We start from the raw sequence: 23,613 nt of genomic DNA, 5'->3' as shown, positions 1-23,613 counted from the left end.
TGAGTCAAACTTTGCCATTTGCCAATCACTGGAGGTGGAGCATAACCCAATGGTCCAAGAGTTAACTCACCTGTGTCCTATGATATATATTTTAAGAATCCAGGCGCTCTACCAGGGTTTAAGAATTAACTTAAAGATTCATAGGATGTTTCCAAATCTTGCAAGAAGGGTGTACAATACAGGATCCCCTTTTGGTGCCATAAACTATGAAAAGGGACCTTAATTGTGGGGCTCATTGTTCCAGGACAATGAAGGCAGGAGAAAATACCTCTTTGGACACAATAGGTACCAGAGAAAGGAGCCCACGAAGGACAAAAAAAAAAAAGGCTAGAAGACAAAAGTATAGCCACCAGTATTACCTGTAGGCTTCCTGCAGTCAACCATTCCCCGTGACTAACTTATGTTTTGTTCTGCTCTGTGTTTGGAGGCAGCCATCCTTGTAGAGGAGTTGAGCTTATATCAGACTTGACTGATGACGCAATGAGAAAAGCAGCAGAAGAGGCGCAGAAAGCAGATATTTAAAATGAAGCAGGCAGATCCTTGCACTTCAGGTCCAGCTTCTACTCCAGCAAGAACAGTGACCAGCACAAGGATGACAAACAAATCTCATTCAAAATCTGGTGAGATTAGCAGTCAGAGACAGCAGTGCCTTAGACAATCTCACATTGCAGACATACAGCTCAAACAAAACACATTGCTAATTTTCATAAGGAACCCAAGGCAAAAGGCATACCTTCCAGGGTACAGCTTATGGACCAGTATCATTTCTAGACAATTCCTAGAAGATGGAAAATCTTTACTTTGTGAATTAAGGTCTTCTTTAAAGTTGAGGCCTCATTCACACTGGCAATCCTGCATTTAGCTTTTCTAAAAACACAAGAAAAATTATCCAGAAGTATAAACATTTAGGCTTCCCAGATCATTTTTTCCTGCGCTTAGATGTTCCTGCTTTAAAGCTGTTTGAGCCTGCAAAGTTTCCCTATGGAAATTATTGCTGTGCACCATGCCCAATACCACACAGGATCATCAAAAATCTTACCAGCAAATAATCAAAACCTAATGCACTTCCACAGAAAGCTCTTCATTTATTTTAATAGTTCATCACCAGCTTGTAAACCTATTGGATTTCAAAAGTGTTCATGTACTGAAAGATTTACTTGCCAGCTGGGAATGTTATACAATTAAACTTCTGCCTGTAAAGTATCCCATCTAGAGGTAACCTTCCGAAATACAGGCAAAGGTTTGTATCCTCTTAGTGGTTACCATTACCTATTGGTCAAACCACAGGTTTTGGCGCCTCATACACCATCAGAATATGCCCATATTTCCTTGCATGCGGAAACGTGCAAGTGTACATTCAAAAATGACAGTGCACCTCGCAATCCTAGCTGGTAGAAAAAAAGCAAAGAGTAGTTTCTTGCCATTTTAATGTGCTATGTATTCTTAACGTATTTACGCCATGTCTCAAATGGAGGACTTACTGGGCGATACAGGAAAAAAATACTTGTATTCTGCATTTATACCAATATTATATCCAAAAAAAAAAAAAAAAAAGCAGTTTTAAATCAATTCCTAGGGAGAGAAGACGGAAAAAGAAAACAAAGCAGTCACCACATGTAATTTTTCACCAGGTGATCTTGCCAGTAACACACTCCTGGGGGGCAACAGCCTTTAAGCTGGGCAATACACTGGTAAATTTCTATGCAATTATTATACAGGATTTATATAGCGCCAATCGTTTGAGCAGTGCTTTAAATTTGTAATTTTTACATCAGTTTTGTACAAATCGTGTCAGTACATTCCATAATACCATCAGATCTGATGAATGTCATTTGAATGTACTTTAAAATGGCTTTTACCATTTGATTTTGGAATGAATAGAATTATTCAGGCTGAAACCCACATTCAGTTAGAATTACGCTTGTTAAGTTTTACAATCAGTGATCACTGATGTCACCCTATTAACTATTAAAAAATAAAACATTCTGAAATCAAATTTCTTCAGTACTAATTCTACCCGTGGATGGCCAGCTTTACTCCCTGTACTGTATCTATACACAAGCAGGGCTGTCACCTTGTCTAGATATCCCCAGTATAATCTGACACTGGCAACTGAAACTTTGCATGGCTAAAATACAGCAAAGGTGACTGATTACACTCCTTTAAAAGCTGTATGCACACTTCAATGGAGAGCTGCTGGAGTGATGCACTACTCCAGCAGCTCTTCGTTGCTGTCTGCAGTAGGGGGCAGTGCGATGCATGATTCAGACAGCTCCTGTTTTTTTTTTAATAAACTATATGTGAAGTGTGCAAATCGCACACTTCATTCATGACAATGTAGTGCAGTGCAATGCACTGTGCTGCGATAAAATACAACATATCTGCATTTTGTTGCCGTTTGAATGGGACACATAGTAAAGCAGTTTTCTGTGTGTCCTTGCGGTGATGGATGTTTTACAGTGCAGTAAAACGTCTGTCACCGTAATGTGTGAATTAGACCTAAAACTTGCAGGGGAGACAGATTTATAGATATTTAGTAGTTGAGCTTTAATGAACCAATTACACTTTCATATTCACTGTACTGGCTGCATTGTTGCTAGTAAGGAAAAAAACTTTTCTACCAGGCATCATCTGTCACCTAAAAAGAGAACTAACTTCAGCTTGCTATACATGACAAGTACACTTCAGGTTTAAAAAAAAAAAAAAAAACCCCGTAAAACAAATGTTGTTTAATGTCTTTTAATAGCAAACTTACAGAACAGCACAGAAGACAGACAACATTAAAAACATGTATCTGAATGCAGGACAACTCAAGTTAGAAAAAAAAAATAGAGTGAATGGATGGAATTTACCATATGGTAAAATGCTACAAACATTTAGTTGCCATCAATAAGAAATTTACTTATTTAAAAAAAATCCAAATGCTGGCATTGTCCAGAAAAAAAAATATTTTAAACAGGTCTATTTATACTTTTATTATAAAGTTGGTGTTTTTTTTTTCTATTTTAACTCACTGAACAAAGTTTTTGTTGTAGTTGAATGTGTTTGAAGAGTACTCTGTCACATGCACAGTGCGGTCTGCCGTTTTGTGAGCGCTAGAAGGAAACGTCACTTGCCAGCATATTTGGCTCAGTCAAAACCCTTATGAGGAAGTGGCGCTACCCAACGTCCATGGGTTGGGCATGTGACACTCAGTGACTTGATGTTCAGTGCTCTAGGACTAACATGGTTACCAGGAGACAGAAATTGCTGCTTCATAAAAAGGTAGAAAATAGCCTCCTAAAGGCCTGATGAACTGGCAAGCGACATATACCCTTCAACAAGTACACCCTTTGAATTAAAAAGGAACTGCAGGCATCAAGCACCTTAAACAGCTATGCTGATTGCAGTTAATTAAAAGACTAGTTGATGGCTTGGGCTCCAAAGTGGCTTCTTCCTTTGTGTGTATGTGACAGGTACACTTTACATAATGCCAGTTAACCCAAAACAGATATTTCACTTTGGGAGAGATTGTGGTGGGTCAGGTCACTCAAGCTTCCTATAGCTTTGAAAATCTAGCCACAGAATCTCCAAGATCCCATCTCTGCACACCTGCCATGAGGCCAAACAATATATAATGTAAATGGATATTTTCCCTGTCTTCATTGTGATATATGGGAAAGGAAAACATTTTCCATAAATATTTGTTTATAGCAGGAAATAAAAGCAAAAACTCTGACATGTTGAGTGCACAAAACTTAGTGGCAATGTGATGATTCAAATACAGAATTCTCATTTTGGCTGCCTGTAAATCAGAGGCAGATGCTTCCAAAAAAAAACAAAAAAATAAACAAACCCTACACTGTTAGAAAAGCACCAAGTACAAACAGCCAGAGTTTATTCTCAATTAGAGTTTCCCTTTAAGGTTACATTAGAGGGACTGCAGCAGGAGAATTAAGACTTGTTTTGAGACATGACTATGGGGTACAGAGGCAGGAAATCACCACTGTAGTAAGTGTACAAGAAGTTAAGTAGGTGACAGAAGCCACCAGCACCCGTCCAGAATTGGAATATCAGTTTTGGATGGACTGATCCTTTCATGTAAAATCACACACGTATGAAAATGGAAGAAATTTAGCACACTTGAACCTGTCCCCCTACATTTTCCATTCACAATCATATATTTAGGTACCTTTAACCCCATGAAGAAAAAAAAAATATATCTAAACGCTCAAACTACCAATTACACGGAAGAAGAGATTTATTTTTTTTTCGGGTTTGAAGATGACAATGTTTATCTCAAGATAGGAATATTTTTTTTTATTTCTTAAGCACGCTCTCCACGGATGCGGCGTGCTAGCTGGATGTCTTTTGGCATAATTGTGACACGTTTGGCGTGGATAGCACACAAGTTGGTGTCCTCAAACAGTCCGACCAGGTAGGCTTCACTAGCCTCCTACAAAGACAAAGTGTGGGTTAGGCTCAGATTTAATGTCAAGGAATCAGATTGCATAACACAAAAGTTCATAAATTGATGACAATGGGCTGCAAAATTCATATGGTAAGTGAGCTAAACATTTACAGTGACAATACTGCAGTCTTACCTTTCAGAAAAAAGTATGTGCTGTTATTCTCTTCCATACTCTCCCAAAAAGAACAAGGATAATGATCCAGCACAAACTTAGGGCAACCATAAAGGCCGACCTGCATCTGGCCTGATCATGTGTCCCAACTGCTAGAGGAAAAAAAACTGTCACACAACAAAGCCTTATGTTTTTCATTAATTCAATCTTAACAGCACCCTTGTTATATGACAGTTGTTTCGATTGTCCTAGCAATGGGCTAGGGTAAGGTATGGTATATGGCCTTAGAGCTCAACACATCCACTTTGATGGGGACAGAATACAAAAACACAACAAAACACCCAAAAAAAATTTGAGAGAAGACTGAACTATTATAACATGTGAAACTATTATAAATGATTGCACTTTCCGACATACAGCCATGAGGAAGAGGGTATAAAACCTTTATATGCAACACCAGAGACATGAACACGATCATCTTTTTGGTGTACTTTTCCTTCTGCTTGGTCTACCACCCTTTGTACTAAAGGGCTATAAATTTAGAATTCCTATGCCTAAAAGATACCCAGGGCCAGGTAGAGTTTATAGGCCACTGTTTTGCTTTTATGTTCAAAGTCCACATCAGATCCTGCAGTGTTGAGTTTGCGTGTACTCTGCCATATAAAGCAATAATGCCCATACTCAAAGTGTAAGCAATCCCTTGCAATGGATATCAGTGCTCCAATTTAGTCAAATATATCACGAAGGTGTGTTAAATATACTACTGAGAGCAAACAGTCTGTTATATCTGTTTCAGAAGTGCAAAAAAAAAAAAATCCTTTTCTCTGCATTCACGGAAGGACACAGTGAAAATCCTTAGATCTTGACTGTTGTGACCTCCTAAATCAATATCAACTGGATGGAGGAACAATTCCCCAGGCAGTGACTATAACACTGCTGCTTGCCACGTTCCCCAACTGACGGACAAAGATGCAAAGACTCGTTCCATATGGAATAAATTGCCCTGGGTTTGTTCGATATGACTTGTAGTGCCACTCCAATCTAGGCTTCAATGAAAAGAGAAAATCATGGTGCAAAATGCAAAACTCAAAACTGGAAAACAGCAGCCAGATGCTGAAACACCCAAAACACTGACAGATCTGGCAGAGTGCACCGGAAGAGGGAGGAAACCTATACCTAAGACCAAGTTTGTTTCATGATGTGTCTTAGCCACGATAGATGGGACCAGCAAGGACAACAAGAAAACAACGGCTGTGAGATGGACACCCAACACAAAGTCCAGACAATGAAGGGAGAATTATTTCAGGGGACCAGAAGTAGAAAAGATGGATAGAAAAACAGTGACTTCTGCTCTCAGAAAAACAGTGACTTCTGCTCTCAGAAAAACAGTGACTTGGGGGTGGGGTTGAAACAGCAACTGGAAGATTTTTTACCTTAATGTATATATTGTATTAGAGCCACTTTGACAGCTTCCTGACCGCCCTATAGCAGAAATACTGCTACAGAGCGGCATGGGTGCGCAAAATCACGTATATATACATGATTTTGCATTTCCGGGTAGGGGGCGCGCGAGAGCCCTACCCGCACCGCCATTCGCAGCCACGGCTATCCATCACCGGGTCCTGGCTGGCAATTACTCACTGGCACCCGGTGATTGCAGAGCATCTCCGACGGGGAGGAGAACGGTTTGTAAAGCACATGGACACAGCACACAGTTAACCCTTCCTGCCCAGTGCCATTAGTACAGTGTCAGTGCTGTTTTTTTGGGGGTTTTTTTTTAGCACTAATCACTGTATTGGTGTCACTGGGGATGTCAGTGACACCAAGTAAGTTCCCCCAGTGTCAGAATGCCCGCCGCAGTCCCGCTATAAGTCACCATTACTAGTAGAAAAATAAAAAAATCCCAGTATATATACACACCGCCATTTGGAAACGCTATAACTTTCACGTAAACCAATTAATTTACATGTATTAGGATTTTTATTTTTTTCTCGCAAAGACGTAGCAGAATACATTTTGGCCTAAATTTATTTAAAATTTTCTTTACTGGACATGTTTAACAGCAAAAAGTAAAAAATATTGTTTTCTCAACATTATAGCGCAAAAAAAACAAAAAAAAAACCAAAACCGCACAGGCGATCAAATACCACCGAAAGAAAGCTCAATTTCTGGGGCAAAAAGGACGTAAATGTCATTTGGACGCAGAGTTGCATGATCGCGCAATTCAGTTAAAGTAACGCAGCGCCATAATGCAAAAAATGGCCTTGTCAGGAAGTGGTTAAAGTATAACTAAAAGGCAAAACTTTTTTTTTTTTATATAGTTTTGGACAGAGTGAAGAGGGATTAGAACACTTGTCAGTTTTTATTCTTGCCTGCCCCACCCATTAGGGAGATTGCCCCCCTATATGTCCTGCTTGCCATTGTCACTGAAAGTAAAAGAAAAATTCCCCAGATGTGCTGGGATTTCCTTTACTTCCTGTGCCAGAGCCAAACAAGAAGTTAAAGGGAAATCTCCCTTATGGGACACAGATGGGGAAAAAAGTCAGAGAAGGGTTATAACCCTCCCTTACTTTATCCAAAAAAATAAATAAATAAATAAAAAAAGTTATGCCTGTAGTTCTACTTTAAGCATCTGTAAAAGCCCCCTAAGGTATACAGTAGCTTTCACATGGACAAAATCATACACAGGCAGTACCACCAATGTACCATTATCCTGTTTCAAGTGAATGTTCAAACCTAACCCAACAGCCACTCTTGCTGCAGAAAACCCGTTCCAGAATCCCAAGGAGAACAGTCACCTGATCAGTCTCAAAGCACAGATCACATGACTGGCTCCCACAGGGACCCAGAGGAACCATTTTTCTGGCATTTTATGGAGCACATCACTATTCCCTATGGTTGGGCCTAGTGCATAAATGACATAGGATACTGGAAGCACAAATCATAAATGCTGCTAAAGCCCATTAGTATTTTGCTTAGGAGGGGGAAGTGGTGGGAAAGACAAGATGAATTATAGAACTTTGCTTTTAGTAAACTCTTTATGTTCATTATTGAAACAAGACACATACAACCAAGCTGCATCACATAATAAAAAAAAAAAAGAAGGGGCAAGCAGAGACACAACATTAGGGTAAAGATATGTGATGGAAAGCACCAGAAAAAGGTTGTAGAGTCCAAAAATATATTTTTAGTACAAGGTGGTACTCAGTAAGCCAAAGCATTTTTTGGATTTCCAGTGGGTACCCCCTTTATCGGTGCTAAGAGAGGTGTATTGTGAACAATAGAATAAAGAAGAAAAATAAATCCTATAACATATGTTGTGTATAGTCGCTACCTTGGCAGTCTGGTGCAGGCTTCTGCTTTGAGTGTACGTGAACCCAATAAACGTATTTACTCCCCTCTGCTCTGCAAAATATATGACTGAAAAGTGTTTTGTTATAGCTGTTCGATATGTGCAAAACAGTGCCTGCCAAAATTCTTGTGAGCCGATAGCTTTCTGTACCCTCTACTTGTGCTGCATTTGTTAGTGTTCCCAGCTATCTCTGGGGACTACAGAAACCTGCCCCTTTATGGAGCAGAAGAGAGGATGCGTTTTCTATAGTCCTTTGTTGTCCTTACACAGTAGGGCAGTGGACTGTTGTGTCAGGAAGTGTGTTACTGGCAAGATCACTGGATTTAAAGTGGTTCTAACAGCAAAAGGTTTTTTTTTTAACTTTATTGCATATGTAAAAAAACCTTCCGCTAACTGTCACCCCCCCCCCCCCCCCCAAACACTTACTTGAATCCTCTATCAATCAAGCTCTGTGACATTGTGCAGCTCTTTTCCCTCTCCCTGCTCTCACAGACTTCATTGAAAGCAGTGGAAGTCATTGTCCCCCCCTGCTTGTCAAATCCTGTGAGGAAAGAGTGGGTGGCATGGCTGAGCCACCCTCTGCTTAGGAGGGGCATTTCCACACATGTACCCCCCCATGCAGGACAGGAGGAGCAAACTGCACCAGCAGAGGATGCCAAAGAAAGTGGTAAGAGGCCTCCTTATTTTAAGAAAAAAAAAAAGTGACTTTACAAATTGCTTTAAAAAAAACATATTGCAGTGTGTCCCCCATTATTATTTTAGCACAACTATAACACAACTATCTTAGCACAGATCAATCCCTGATGAAGAAGCCCTTTGGAACCAACCAAAAATATTGACTATTAAAGGAGAAGTTCACCTTCAATGCAATCTTTAAAGTGTGTAGTGCCCACGATGAATTTTAAAGATCACTTTTCTCCATCTATATCCTATAATGATGTAGGTTACAAGTCAAGCCATCGCCCATCTTTTCTCATGAGGCCTAAGGGAATTTCCCTACACAAAAAACATAACTAGGATCCCTGCTTAGTCAAAGTGATCCAGCAGCCCCCCCCCCCCCCCCCCCCATCACCTCTAATGTTCTATGTAAAATCTGAGCCTCTAACGTTAGGCTGCAAAATCACTCCTCTCCCACTGCAAAGAATTTTGCTAAAACTAATTATTGGATATATTTAGTGGTTCTATCTTCTCGTTTTAAATAAAGATCATGGCTCTCCATTGTCTTCAGAGTAGTTAAAGAGTATGTTAACCCAACATTTCATATTCCCGATAAGTGCCTTCTGTACCATGTACTTGTACATGAAGTATCCTGTTCTCTTTGTATTGCTTCCTTTGTGTGAAATCCCTGGTGTTCCTGCCAGTCCCTCTGCTTTCCTATTAAAACCAACCACACTAGGAATGACAGCATAGTGCTCAGTTCTCTAGCTATGCTGCTATTCACTAACTGCTCTCCTCCAATGATCAAACTTGTCCCCTTGTACAGCCATTCACTGGGAAGATCAGTGTGTTGCAGTTTTTCCTCCCCAGATTTTATGCAGCTAAGCACAGAAAATATGTGATCACTAAAGAAAATTAAAAAAAAAAAAAAAAAAAGTTTAAAATTTTTTTATATGTATACACAAAAAATGTTTTGCCTTTCATTTCTATTTTAAACTGAGTGGTTTTACAAGGTGAGAGTTTACATATACTTTAAAGGTAGAATACGCAGGCAAGCAATCTTTTAATTACATGAAACGTTAAAGTATTAGATGTTTACATTTATTACTGCATGGCCAAAGCAAGGAAAATATGGTATTAACTGTGCAGTAAACAATGTACTACAGACTACAAGACTTACAGTATTCAATGTTGAAGAAAAACAAGAGCGCAGGTAATTATTTTTGTTATTACGCTCATCTGTTCAGGCTTCATTAAAAACCAATTATTCCACTGAATAGCTTTGGCGGAGACAGACAGCTGATGTATGCAACTGATGAATGTCACACCTCACAAACAATGGGAAGTGTGCTGACTGAGAATGAAGCATCTCCTTTGGTTGTAGGACAGAGTACACAAGGTTCAAAACCCACCAGGTCTTTATTGCCGAGTCCCCACTGAGGAGATTCACCCTCTCAACTGTTATGGTGACCATTATAACTGGGGGAAAAAGTGATGGGAAATCCAAAATGGTTCAGTTGTCACTGAAACAGCAATAGAGGGAAAAGCTTCTGATGGGGACAGCTGTTTGAAAGGAAAACCCCCCTCACTTTGTGGAAATCAACTCTTACTTCCAGCTGTGGAGACAGGAACTGAAAGGAAATATACATAATGGGACACAGAGCAGAAATAAAACCTAAAAAAGGTAGGGAGTATGAAATTCTAAACCCCTTCCAGCCAACTGTACGTATATATGCGTCTTCACTGAACTGGATTGTTTTCCGTGGGGCCACATATGCATATCTGTCTTTATGCTGAAAGTGCACCACACTCGATTGGGACCCGTGACTACCGATTCCTGGTCACCTGATCACTCTGATAGCCTCTGATTAGCTATCAAAGTGATCAGTCACTGTGCAGCCCACTCCCTTGTTTTCTCTCTCGGAATGGAGAGAAATACATATTACCTCTCTCTTCTTACGAGGAGAAAGCGGTGTAAACAAACAAATGTATATTATAAAAAAAAGTTTACACATCAAAGTAGTAGTAAATTCCGCTTTGAAATGTGTACCTATAGGCAAGCCTATAATAAGGCTCACCTGTACGTTCAGTGAATATCTCCTAAATGTGTGCCATTTAGGAGATCGTTACACTGGATGCAGCCGGTGACGTCACGGATACATGTGCTCTAAAGGGAATGCATACCTGTGCTGTCCCTTCAGAGCTCTGAGCCATAACCGCGACTCCTGTGCACAAGAAAGTGACAACGCGGCTCAACCAATCAAATGGCTAGAGCCCTCGAACCGGGAAGGAAGACCAGGCAAAGATGGAAGTCCTGTCAGCGGTGACAGTGCACTGATGGAGGACTTCATTCTAAGGACATGGCACTCCCAAGAACATTTGCATACAAGTGCACCTGTCCCTCTTGCATCTCAGAGGTAGACAGTCTGTGTACTAAACCATCACTTATGAGAATGCAACCAGAGGCATTATTTCGAAATGAGTCACGTCTCCACATGCTCTAACAATTCAGACCTAAACAATAAATTTACTTTTGCTTTAAATTGATCAGGAAAGGGGGCTAGAGTTATGAGTCTTCAAAACTTGTCTATTGGCTGCAAAAAACAGGTGCTCTAGGGCTACGCCACATGGCCTAAACCCAAGACGTTGGGTCATGAGACGAACTGTAGCTCTGAACAGAAGGCACAATGCCAGAAAGGTGTGCTTTGAGTGAAGATATGGCATTGTCACTCAAGGCCACGTGACGCAGAATCAACGCCTAAAGGGAATTTGCCTATTATACCTGGCCCTATACGGATACTTTCATTCTTTTACCCTGCATTTTATCTGCACTCATTTTCAGCTCTTAAATTAGAAACTCAAAAAGGTTTTGAGGATACTGGAGTTCTGAAGTCGGCTGTCCTTCGCAATTACATCCTGGGCCAGTGACTCAAAGTTTAAAGCAAGTTGGTGAACATTAAAAACCAAATAACTAGAATTGTCCTAAACAAAAGATTAACAACATTTCTTTCAAAAGGGGTTTTGTTTAGCTGGAAAAAAACAAAAAAGGTTACCTGCAAAGCACCAATAGCAGCGCTCTGGAAGCGCAAATCTGTTTTGAAGTCCTGAGCGATTTCACGAACCAAACGCTGGAAAGGAAGCTTGCGAATCAGCAACTCAGTGGACTTCTGGTAACGCCTGATTTCACGGAGAGCCACGGTACCCGGCCTGAAGAGACACAGTCAAGACATTCCATAAAAAAAAATCCTTTAGTCATTTTTTCCTTTAATTTGAACCACTTGCTTCCAGAGTATTTACCCCCCCCCCAGGCCATTTTTGCGATACGACGCTGTGTTACTTTAACAGACAATTGCGCAGTCATGCAACACTGCACCCAAAAATAAATTTATGTTTTTTCCCCCCACAAATAGGAGCTTTCTTTTGATGGTATTTGATCACCTCTGCAGTTTTAATTTTTTTGCGCTATAAAAAAAAAAAAACTATTTTGAAAAAAGCAAAAAAAAAAAAAAAAAAAAAATATATATATATTTATTTTTTACTTTTTGCTAGAACATATCTAATGAAATTAAAAAAAAAAAAATCAAATTTCTTCATAAAAATTTAGGCCAAAATGTATTCTGCTACATGTCTTTGCTAAAAAAAAAAAAATCCCAATACGTGCAAATTAATTGGTTCACGTGAATGTTATAGCATTTACAAATGGCGGTATATATACTGGAATTTTATTTTTTCTTTATACTAGTAATTGGGGCGGTCAGCAACTTATAGCAGGACTGCAGCAGGCACTGACACCCCCAGTGACACTAATACAGTGATCAGTTCTGATAAAAAGCACTGACACTGTACTAATGACACTGGACAGGGAGGGGTTAACATCTGGGACGATCAAAAGGTTAACTGTGTACTGTGTGTTTTACATTGTGTGCTATTTTACTTAGGAGACATGCCACTTTGTATTTCTCTGCTGTGCACAGAGATGGAAAGCAGCATGTCCATGCTGACAGGAGAGAGACCTGTGTTATTTACACACAGGTCTCTTCCCCTGTCAGCTTTGCTGACAATCACAGAGTGCCAGCTGAAAATTGCTGGCCAGGACGCGGTGATCGACATGCCCAGTCATAGCAGAGCGGCGTGCACCCCCCTACCCAGAAATGAAAATCACATACACATTAATTATACACACAATAATATATATATTATATACACACGTACATACATATGTGCACACACACATACAAACGTACATACATAAATACATATATATGTGTACACACACACAGAAACGTGATTATGCACAGCTGTGCCACCCTGTAGCAGTACTTCTGCTATGGGGCGGATGGAAAGTGGTTAAAGATGGGAATATGGTACTTCTCAATCAGATCCAGACTGACCTATACACGCATTCATATACAGCACTCCAGGCATGATATAGATAGACAACGTGGCTGGTTTCTGTAGGCAGCACAAATTCTTTTTTTCACTTTTAGTAATGAACACCAGGACTCTTTTTGCCAAGTCTAAGCACAGACTCCAAAGTTTCTATATAAAATTAGATTTGCACAAGCAACACTGAAGAACAAAAATGTATTATACATTTTAATGATGAAGTGGCTGCATTATGTTTGTTTCTGGCAGTAGCACACTTCCTATCCTAGGGTGACAGCAGTCCTCATACTGAGTCTGAAGGAGCAGTGCTGCCACCCTATGAACAGAAGTGTGTTGGGTCTACAGAACACCTTCCCCTTTTCTCATCTCTGTAACAAGTTTTGCAGTCTGCAGGAGGAACAGGAAACAAAGCTAATTGATAAAGTCCAGCACAAGAAGAGACCAGCTCACTGGATTTCTGGCAGAATCAACTATTTTTTGCACACACGCACACAATAATACTATCAGCTGTATATTTAAAGTGGTTGTAAAGGCAGAAGGTTTTTCACCTTTATGTATTCTGTATGTCTTGAAGATGCATAGAGCTGGACTTGAGAGTGAGCATGCACCAGTGCCCCCTGTAGCAAGCGTCTTGCTATTGGGGGCACTGGTCAAAGGGGAGGTGCCAGAAGCACCAGCGGGGAACCTAGAGGAAGATGATTGGGGCTGCTTTGTGCAAAACAACTGCACAGAGGAGGTAAGTATAACATATTTGTTTTTTTTAATCCGAACCCTTCATATCACTAACAGTTTACATACACTTTAAAATTATTCTTCACATGTAGATCAGACAGTCAAGCAAAAGTGATAGATACATGGGTCAGGACAAATGAAACCCTGCCAGGGGTGTTTTAACAACTGCATCAATAGGAAAAAAAAAACCCACAAACAAACCATGTGAATAAAAAGTCTTGTTTGTCCAGTTCCCCCCCAGCCCCCTTAATACATACTTGAGGCTTATCTCAATCAGCGCAGCAGCTCTCTCCTCGCTGGACATGGAGGCAGCAGCGGCAGCCATTGGCCCATGCTGCTGTCAATCACAGCCTGTGAGGAGAGAGGCGGGGTGGGGCTGAGCCATACAATGAGTGACTTTGGACACACAGAGCCCATGGCTCTGGATGAAGCCTGCAACAGTATCCCCATAGCAAGTTGCTTGCTATGGCGGCATTCAGCAGTGGGAAGGAGAAAGGAGTGCCACTGGGGGACCCCAGAAGAGGAGGATCATGGTAAGTATGACGCTTGTTATGTATTAAAAAAAAAAAAAAAAAGAAAAAAAGAAGGAGGTTTACACAGTCACTAAGTAAGGAAAACAGATAGTCCAGCCTTGGACATTCAGAAACAAAGCTTGTTTTTACAGGTTTTAGGGGTTCCAAGTAGCTTAAAAATGAACCAAAAGGCAGAAACAGACACTTGACGGTGCTTACTATTCAATCATTTTTCTGAATGCAAAAAGTTGTTGTTTTTTTTTTTTTTTAGAGTGTTAGCTCACCATTACGGACTTGCTAAAAACATCCTAAAACATTATGGTATTTTCAGTATATGCATTCTGTGAGAGTGTAAGACAGCAAACTGTGCATGATTGTAAGCTCTAATGAGCAGGGCCCTCTGTTTCCTCTTGTACCAAATTGTATTGTAACTGTAATGTCTGCCTTCATTTTGTAAAGTGCTGCGCAAACTGTTGGCGCTATATAAATCCTGTATGATAGTAATAATGAATGGTTGAGTGCTTGTTTGTGAGTTTCCAGAGACACATCCAATGCTCAGTACATCCTGCCATCTGCAGGACAAAGAGGGGATGGCAATGAAACATCTTCTACAAAACGGAGCACTGCATGTAATGTACTGAGAACACAAATGCACAGGATGCTTCTGCCATAAGTCAGTAAAGATGAATGAACCCTTCAAAATGGAACCCCTATCTTCAGACAGTGTGGACCGACTAGCCCTACCCTTTACAATGGCTACAGCTTCTGAAGCTGTAATTTTACACTCACATCTAGCATGCACCAGGAAAACAATAATGCAGACTTTGTGCTAAGCAACTTGATGATTGAGACAACCACCTCCTGGGCCTCCTATACCAGTATCAGGAACCGCAGCTGGTACAAAACCCAAGTCCAGGATGTGGGCAGGCCACTGTGCAAAAACTAGAGCTCTCTTCATTTAACATTCATTTTGCTATTGTCAGATAATACTTTCATTCAGAAGTGTATATGACAGCTATCATTTAAAGCTACCCCCCTCTCTCAACCTTTCCACCCCAGAAACTAGTCATAGGTGACAAAAACAAACAATATGTTTGTCTAAAAACAGACAACACAAATAAATAAATAAATAAGGAAGGACAAACAGAACAGACATAAACAGACGACATTTGCTTTTGTCCACAAAAACAGAAAAGGTTGCAGAACTTTTCAGTTTTTTCTTGCGATTATAAAAGGAACTCGGAAATTAGCGGACATACGTTTGTTTACATACGCCTGCCCATAAACTTACATTGCGGTGCAGTTTGGATCAGTCAAAAAAACTGAACAGATCCAGTCTGAACACCTGTGAGTAAGAAACCTAAAAAGAGAATCCCATGTAGAACAAAAAAAATCAAAAGCCTTAAATATGCACAAACTCTGCCTCATTTGTTAGGAGAAGTAACACTAGTGATCAATGTAATCTCTCTACTTCTGACAACTGACTGGCCACTACACGACCAGATTTTCAAATATGATCCACCCTATTGAGACAACATCTGGCCTGAAGTGTGCTTCATACTTCTAAGACTGACATCACTGACCATTTTCTCACTCCACCTCCCCCCTCCAACACAGCTCCTCTCAGCACAGTGCAGCACTTATGTCACTGCTACTTAGAAAAGATAACTTTGTTTGCAAAAGTTATTCGGTGAATAAAAACTGGATTTATATTCTTTGTGGCCATTAATGCTGTCAGTTCTTAGAGGGATGTGGTTGGGGTTCCTAACAGGTTTCCCCACTACAAGTTTGCTGAACTAGGGCTAAGTGATGACACGACCACTTATCGTTCAGATCTCAGGCTGATCTGAGCGGAGACTGTCAGGCACCGCTCTCTGCTTTGCCTCTCCGGCACTCACTGGATAGCAGGACTGTGGAGAGGACAGGAGCAGCTGGCTCAGGCTCTCAGCAGTGTGCGACTTCAAGGCTAAGCCACTGACCTGCCAAAGTATAGAGAAGTAGCACAAACACTCATTTACAACATGCTTGTTAGGGACTCTAAATGAAAGAAGGTCAGACAAAGCCAGGCATCAAGCAATTTAAAACCAATGCCTGCAATGGCAGCTTCCATTCTTTCTTCATGCCAAAGTCACTTTAAATCCATCTAAGCTCTTAGACGCATAGGAGCCACATTTTATGTTCAGAGGATCTAACGTCCTTTTGGTCTGTCACAGTGGTCCTGTAAGAATTCTAACTTCCCTGTATGTCAGTATTTGCATATGGCTAGGCAAACCTACTCCACACAACGGAGCTCAGCAATTACATCACTCACGCAGCAAGCACTGGATTATGGATGGGAAAAGGAGGGAGTACATGTTTTCAGCAGCAAATCAGAGAGGGAACAGAACATTTGAAGGTTTTTCTCACTAGATACCTGTTATATATATATATATACACACACACACACACACACACACACACACACACACACACATATACATACATACTGTACTAGGGGCAGACTGACCATTTGGAAACTCAGGCACTGCCCGAGGGCCCGGGATAAGTAGGGGGCCCCATGAGATGCCCCTGGTACCTTTTTCATAGGCTCTTTTGAGTTTGGGCAAGGACACAGGGGCCCCATGATCACCTATTGCCCGGGGGCCCCATGAGTTGTCAGTCCGCCCCTGTACTGTACACCCACTTCAGCTGTGAATGTCAGTTGCTCTTCACTGGATGGAGCGAATTCCATGTAAGGTGTTCCCAATCATATATAGAAAACAACCAACAGCTGCAGCACGCAACAGATTTTATTGAAGAGAATTTACAAAGTTTCAAGTGAAATGTTAGTTTCAAGATGAAGACAGGCTTGCAAACACATCTAGTAACAATTTAACAAGCATATTTATGTAAACAGGAATGAGAAATAAGAATCATCACCAGGGTAGGCACACACAGGCAGAACTCTGTATAAAGAAACTACCTACGGGTTTTGATCAGGATTTGTTTTTTAGTTTTAGGTCTCCGAGGAAGACTTTTTTTTTCTTTAATTTATTAATGTTTTATTTGCCTTGGATTTGCATTCTCAATACAGATTACTGCCTATGTGTATACTTACTCTGGTCATTGTTCTCTTTTCTGGTTCCTATTTACACAAATACGCTCACTTATTAAAAAGATGTGTTTTAAAGCCTGAAAGGGTTAACTTCAAGTGATATTAAACTCAAATAAAAAAAAAAAAAAAAAAAATGCTAACAGGCAGGGATTTTATGACAGAAGAGACCCTAATGGCCTACTCTGTCATAAATGCTTCCCCCGCCTGTCAGCGGTAATGTACACTACACGGCTCAGAAAACATTTATGGCACCAGCTTTGTGATGTGATGAAGTGACTCCTGTGAGCATGTGCGGGAGTGACGTCATCGCGGCCAGCCATTCAACCTAGAGAAAGACCGGGAGAAAATGAAAATGTCTGAGCACTGACAGCTCATAACTGGAGGGCATCCTTTAACAGGTAAATCTCTCATAATGTGCTACTGTGCAGGGCACACTAACATATTATAGCATAAACCTATAGGGGGTCCCTGTTTATAACTTTTTGTGTGTGCCATTTAATAACGCTTTCAGGCCAATATTCTAGCATTTCATATGAAACACTTCGATGAAACTTTGTGACTTCACTTCAATAAAAGCTCCCAAGTGCTGCAACCGTTGGACACATATACGAGGGGTGTTCATGTCAAACCGGGACTTTTAATTTTACAGATAGAAAAAGAGATGCTAGTGTGCAGTTATCACATGCAGTAGTGAGTGGCAAGTGTGTCTTATTGCTGCAGGCCAGTCCAGAGACCGGTAATCAAGATGGCAGACAACAGTGTTCGTGCGTGCATGGAACAGCGTGTGCTGATGAAGTTTCTTGTGAAAAGAGGCTTAAAACCTGCAGATATTTACAGAAGACTTAAAGTACAGTACAGTGATGAGATGGTCAGTAAGACATTTGAATGGTGTACGGTAAACGTTTCAAGCACACAACAAGATGCATTACAGAACAGTAAAATGCATTTGAGGTGAGAACACCATTTATTTTGACAACATCCAAATGTTTACATACAATTTGCATAATAGCAGTGTCTGAAAATATTTCAGAACGTCTTTTCTGCAAACGCTGAGTGTATGTAAAGCCAGGATTATTCATTTTATCATATGATTAAAGCCTCCATCAGTTTATTTTTTGCTTTTGTTGGAAGGATTTTCTCTTACCTCCTCTATTATACAGTTGCCACCACCAGGTGTCTCCACTGAGACTTCTCTATTCATCTTCTGGTGACAATTGTAAACTCTTGGATTTCCTGTCATCTTTCTGTCCTAATGACAGTAGTCACCAGGATAAACAAAGAGGGTAAATCTACAAGATTGCTCATTCACAAGGACTGCCAGGGTGTGGTAAAAGCAGGCTGTTGAGCTGCACTCATACTGCTCTTCTAGAAAAAAAAGCTTCTCAGGACTGTACACATGCAAAGCATCACAACAAAAATTAAACACCATGTCACATTTGATGAGCAGTACCTCAAACGAACATCACCTCTTCAAGCGAATGGACTGCACCACAACCATGTGCAATGCTGTGGGTTGGCATTTTGAAGGTTAAAAACAGACAGTGAAGGTGGCGACATATCACCTTCCCACCATCTGTCAATGCCTCTTGAAAAGTGATCCACCCAAGACAGCTTTTCAGAAGGGAAGCAAAAGCCAAACATGAATCAAGCCTTAAGGTTCATTCTCATCTACAGATTGCAACCAAAAGTGGGCTTGTTTCCATGTGTTTTTCTGACGTAACGGCAGGCAGCCTATTCATTTCAATGGGCTGCTCTACCTGCAAGAAATGCAGAAAAGAATTCCCTGACTCTGTAGCACACTGAACAGCATGATGCTTCAGCACCTTGTGGTTTGATATGCACATATACCAGGGGTGGGCAACTGTGGCCCTCCAGCTGTTGGTGAACTACAAGTCCCATCATGCCTCTGCCTTCGAGAGTCATGCTTGTAACTGTCAGTTTAGCAATGCCTCATGGGACTTGTAGTTCTACAACAGCTGGAGGGCCACAGTTGCCCACCCCTGACATATACAGATGCGTAGGGGTGTCATTAACAATTAACGGCACCACAGGCGTCTGCTAAAGGGCAGTGTATTTTCCTGTGCGTCGGGAAAGTGTGCGTTCCCAATGCGCAAAGATATGGACCTAGTCAGTTACCAGACAGCAACAAAAAATTTTGACAGGGCTACAGACAAGGGCAATAAAGATTGTTTCGTACTTTCAAAATCATCTATTTTATGACAGGTACTTATATAGCACCTTCAATTTACGCAGCGCTTTACATATATATATTGTACATTCACATCAGTCCCTAACCCTCAAGGAGCATACAATCTAAGGTCCCTAACGCACATTCATACATACATATACTAGGGCCAATTTAGAGAGGATCCAATAAGCCTACCAGCATGTCTTTGGCGTGTGGGAAGAAACTGGAGTACCCAGAGGAAACCCACAGAGACACAGGGAGAACATGCAAACTCCAAGCAGGTGGTGCCGTGGTTGGGATTCAAACCAAAAACCCTAGTACTGCCAGGCGGAAGTGCTAACCATTTAGCCACTGTGCTGCCCATATATTTTCCAACAAAGTTTTAAATTTGATGGAATATTTTTGAGCAAGAGGGCCAAACCTTGCTTTATTCTCACTTAGAACGCATTAACCAAGCGTGTGCCCGCAGTTGTGCTTCACTTTAACTTAAAGGTCACTGACAAGCAGATGTGTTACCAGCCTGAAAAACATTTAGAAAGTATTGCTAAAAGGCTGAATCAACACCCTGCAGATATCTCACAGGTGTAAAGTAAACTTAGGTGAAAAAAAAAAAAACCCTGTGGCATGTGAATCCTCACACACAGACACTCCTCTACGACTGTCTTCCAGCGCTGTACTTGTTAAACCCACAGCTCTGTGTATATTGGCTGATGGCACTCTGCTGCCCTCTATGGTCAGCTCCGGAGCAGCACACAGCACAACGCCAGTCTAATGGGAACTGTGCCAATTCTGGCGGACTGAGAAGAAAAAAAAAACGAAACATCAAATGTGCAGAATGAGCCCCAAACCATACTTTAACAAGCCCAGCCAGGTCTGGATTATTAAAATAATGGTTTGGCAAACAGCACATTGAAACGACAGGCTTAAATGTCAAGCCATTAAAAAAAAAAAAAAAAAAAGTAGTAACACTACAAAAAAATAAAAATAAAAACAAAAATGTAAACTTGACCAAAATCTGCAAATCTGCATGTCCCCCATCACTGCCATTACCGCATCTGCTTGCTGTCCATTCTGCATTTTGTGCGGTTAATGCTCCATGAATGGTTCATCTAGTGAATAATCGCACGATGCAGCGCACACTGTCACCAGCTCATCCATATAAAGCCACCCTCAAATAATCATGCAGAAAAAAAAAATATGACATAACACTCCTGCACTTTTTCTTGTTGTACATGCAGGCTAGAATCAGAGCCTCCCCTGCGAAGCACACACTCCTCGTCTGGCCGCTGCACAACATCGGTCCCCCCACATGAATTCATCACCAAAACAAAAATAAGCGGCTAAATTGTGCCGCGCATGCGCGGAGACAGTCGCGCGGCACGGGCACCCGCGCTGGCTGATCGCATTACCTGTAACGGTGAGGCTTCTTCACCCCTCCGGTAGAGGGCGCGCTCTTCCTCGCTGCCTTAGTGGCCAGCTGCTTCCTGGGGGCCTTCCCTCCGGTGGATTTACGGGCGGTCTGTTTGGTACGGGCCATCTTACCGACGACGGATGGGTCCTAAACCTGATCGGGGGGAGCGGAGGGGACAGGAAATACAAATAAATGTTGTAAATAAGGCGGCAATGAGGTGCCCCCCTCTCCTCCCCTCCCAGCCCCGCGCTCCGTACATCTCCTCGGCTCCCAGTCACCTAACATGACCGACATTCAAACTGTGGCGCTCGCTGGCTGCTGTGTGCTCAGCTCTCCTCCCCCCTCCCCCCCAACTTCCTCATTTACATGGAGGGCAAGGAGCAGATTGTGGGGGGCAGGCAGTCCTGACCCCCCCCATACCCCGACCATGGAGGGAGGAGAGGGGGGTCCTGGTCTCATCACACTTTGCAGGATCTGCTTGCACTGCTATCATGGTGAACACATTCGATCAAATCCCTCCACCCTCATCAGACAGATGAGATCAATGTGGGGGGGGGGGGCACAGCTCCGGGGGCCCCATACTGGGGTGGGGGGCCCCATCTGGGACCGGGCACACTGGGCAAACTCCAGCCAACTGCCACTCTCCTCCAGCAGCTGCTTCACCGCCCCTCCCCCAGCACCATGATGTCATCATCCAGCGGGTTAGACCCCCCCTCCCCAACAGTTAGAGGGGGCCCCAGGGTAAAGTTTGAGGGGGGCCCTGTGTGTAGTGAGGGATCCAGGAAGAGGGGGGGCTGGGATTCCCACACCTGGCTGGAAGTGTCGGAGTTCCCGGTGTTGTTACATTGTATCCATCCACACAATGCAGCAAAGACCCCACGTGTAGGACCCCCCCCCCCCAAATCAGTACGGGGGGGGGTAATAGAGAGAAAAGAGGGGGGGGGGTGTAACAAGGATCATCACCCCCACCATCCTCCCTCACAAGGTGCCCCCAGCCCCCCTCCCTCCTGTGTCCTCCCAGCCAGGCAGGAAAGATGGTGACCGGACTGAGAAGACAAGATGGTGAGAGCTCCGCACACTACCGGGGAGCGGGGGACACCGGGGGGAGCTTTGCACCCGATTTTCTCCACTTTCATCCGCTCTGGGGCCCCCGGGGCCACTCTCACCGGTTGGCTGGGGGTGTGAGGGCCAGCCTGGTGCAGGTGAGGGGGGCGCCGGGCGGAAAGAGCGGGAGAATTCATCGAGTGAAGGCGGCCTGGGGTGAGCGGAGGGAGAGCTGGCAGAGGACGGGGGCCGCTCATCCCCGACGCTCTACACCCTCCAAACTTTATACCGGGAGGGGGCGGGGGAGACCGGGGACAGGACGGCCGGGAGATGGGGGACACCCGGCACCGGGACGGAGGGTTCTCTGGGGGCTCGGGGGTCCTGGAGGGGGGCGGGAAACTTACCTTCCCCGCTACTGGAGACACACAGAGCTCAGGCGGCTGCTGGCTGCAACAATTGAAAAATGGCTGAACGTTGGTGTGTCCCAGAGAACCGCCCACTCACTGCCCGCCGACCAATCAGGAACAATGGAGGGCCGGCCCGGGGCTGGGGATGTGTGTACAAACACAAAGACATGCTCTGCTCTGCTCTACTCTACTACTAACACCGACACCACCACTGATAACACCGACACCACCACTGATAATACCGACACCGCCACTGATAATACCGATACCACTACTAATACTGACACCACCACTGATAATACCGACACCGCCACTGATAATACCGATACCACTACTAATACTGACACCACTACTAATACTGACACCACCACTGATAATACTGACTCCACTACTGACACCACTGATAATACCGACACCACCACTGATAATACCGATACCACTACTAATACTGACACCGCCACTGATAATACCGACACCGCCACTGATAATACCGATACCACTACTAATACTGACACCACTACTAATACTGACACCACCACTGATAATACCGACACCACTACTGACACCACTACTAATACTGACACCACCACTGATAATACCGACACCACTACTAATACTGACACCACTACTAATACTGACACCACCACTGATAATACTGACACCACTACTGACACCACCACTGATAATACCGACACCACTACTAATACTGACACCACTACTAATACTGACACCACCACTGATAATACTGACACCACTACTGACACCACTGATAATACCGACACCACTACTAATACTGACACCACCACTGATAATACTGACACCACTACTAATACTGACACCACTACTAATACTGACACCACCACTGATAATACAGACACCACTACTAACACTGACACCGCTACTAATACTGACACCACCACTGATAATACTGACACCACCACTGATAATACCGACACCACTACTAACACTGACACCGCTACTAATACTGACACCACCACTGATAATACCGACACCACTACTAACACTGACACCGCTACTAATACTGACACCACCACTGATAATACTGACACCGCTACTAATACTGACACCGCTACTAATACTGACACCACCACTGATAATACTGACACCGCTACTAATACTGACACCACCACTGATAATACTGACACCACCACAAATAATACTGACACGGACACCACTAATAATACTGACACCAGTAATAATTCTGATACCACCACTAATAATACTGACACTAATACTGACACTGACAC

General features: G+C 42.6%; 1 protein-coding gene and 1 long non-coding RNA gene across 2 annotated transcripts in view; one reads left to right on the top strand and one right to left on the bottom strand.

Moving 5' to 3' along the window:
* Window positions 1-2,723: 2,723 nt before the first annotated feature.
* On the bottom strand, window positions 2,724-22,471 carry H3-3A (H3.3 histone A). The gene is made up of 4 exons (XM_089685093.1): window positions 22,343-22,471; window positions 20,893-21,047; window positions 11,625-11,778; window positions 2,724-4,435 (listed from the first exon to the last, which is right to left on the bottom strand). The coding sequence occupies exons 2-4, from the start codon at window positions 21,018-21,020 to the stop codon at window positions 4,307-4,309; spliced, it is 411 nt and encodes a 136-aa protein (XP_089541219.1). The 5' UTR covers window positions 21,021-21,047; window positions 22,343-22,471; the 3' UTR covers window positions 2,724-4,306.
* The window catches only part of LOC149456419 (uncharacterized), a 16,377-nt gene continuing 14,595 nt past the window's right edge, over window positions 21,832-23,613 (top strand). The window contains exon 1 of the long non-coding RNA XR_016313888.1: window positions 21,832-21,956. This is a non-coding gene — a long non-coding RNA (uncharacterized LOC149456419). The remainder of the gene's footprint in view (window positions 21,957-23,613) is intronic.

Source organism: Staurois parvus, unplaced genomic scaffold, assembly GCF_062004578.1.
Source record: "Staurois parvus isolate SC_StPar_1 unplaced genomic scaffold, SC_StPar_1.0 ptg000362l, whole genome shotgun sequence".
NCBI classification, from domain to species: domain Eukaryota; kingdom Metazoa; phylum Chordata; class Amphibia; order Anura; family Ranidae; genus Staurois; species Staurois parvus.
The sequence above is the reverse complement of the archived record's forward strand: the minus strand, read 5'-3'. Positions and strand labels throughout refer to the sequence as shown.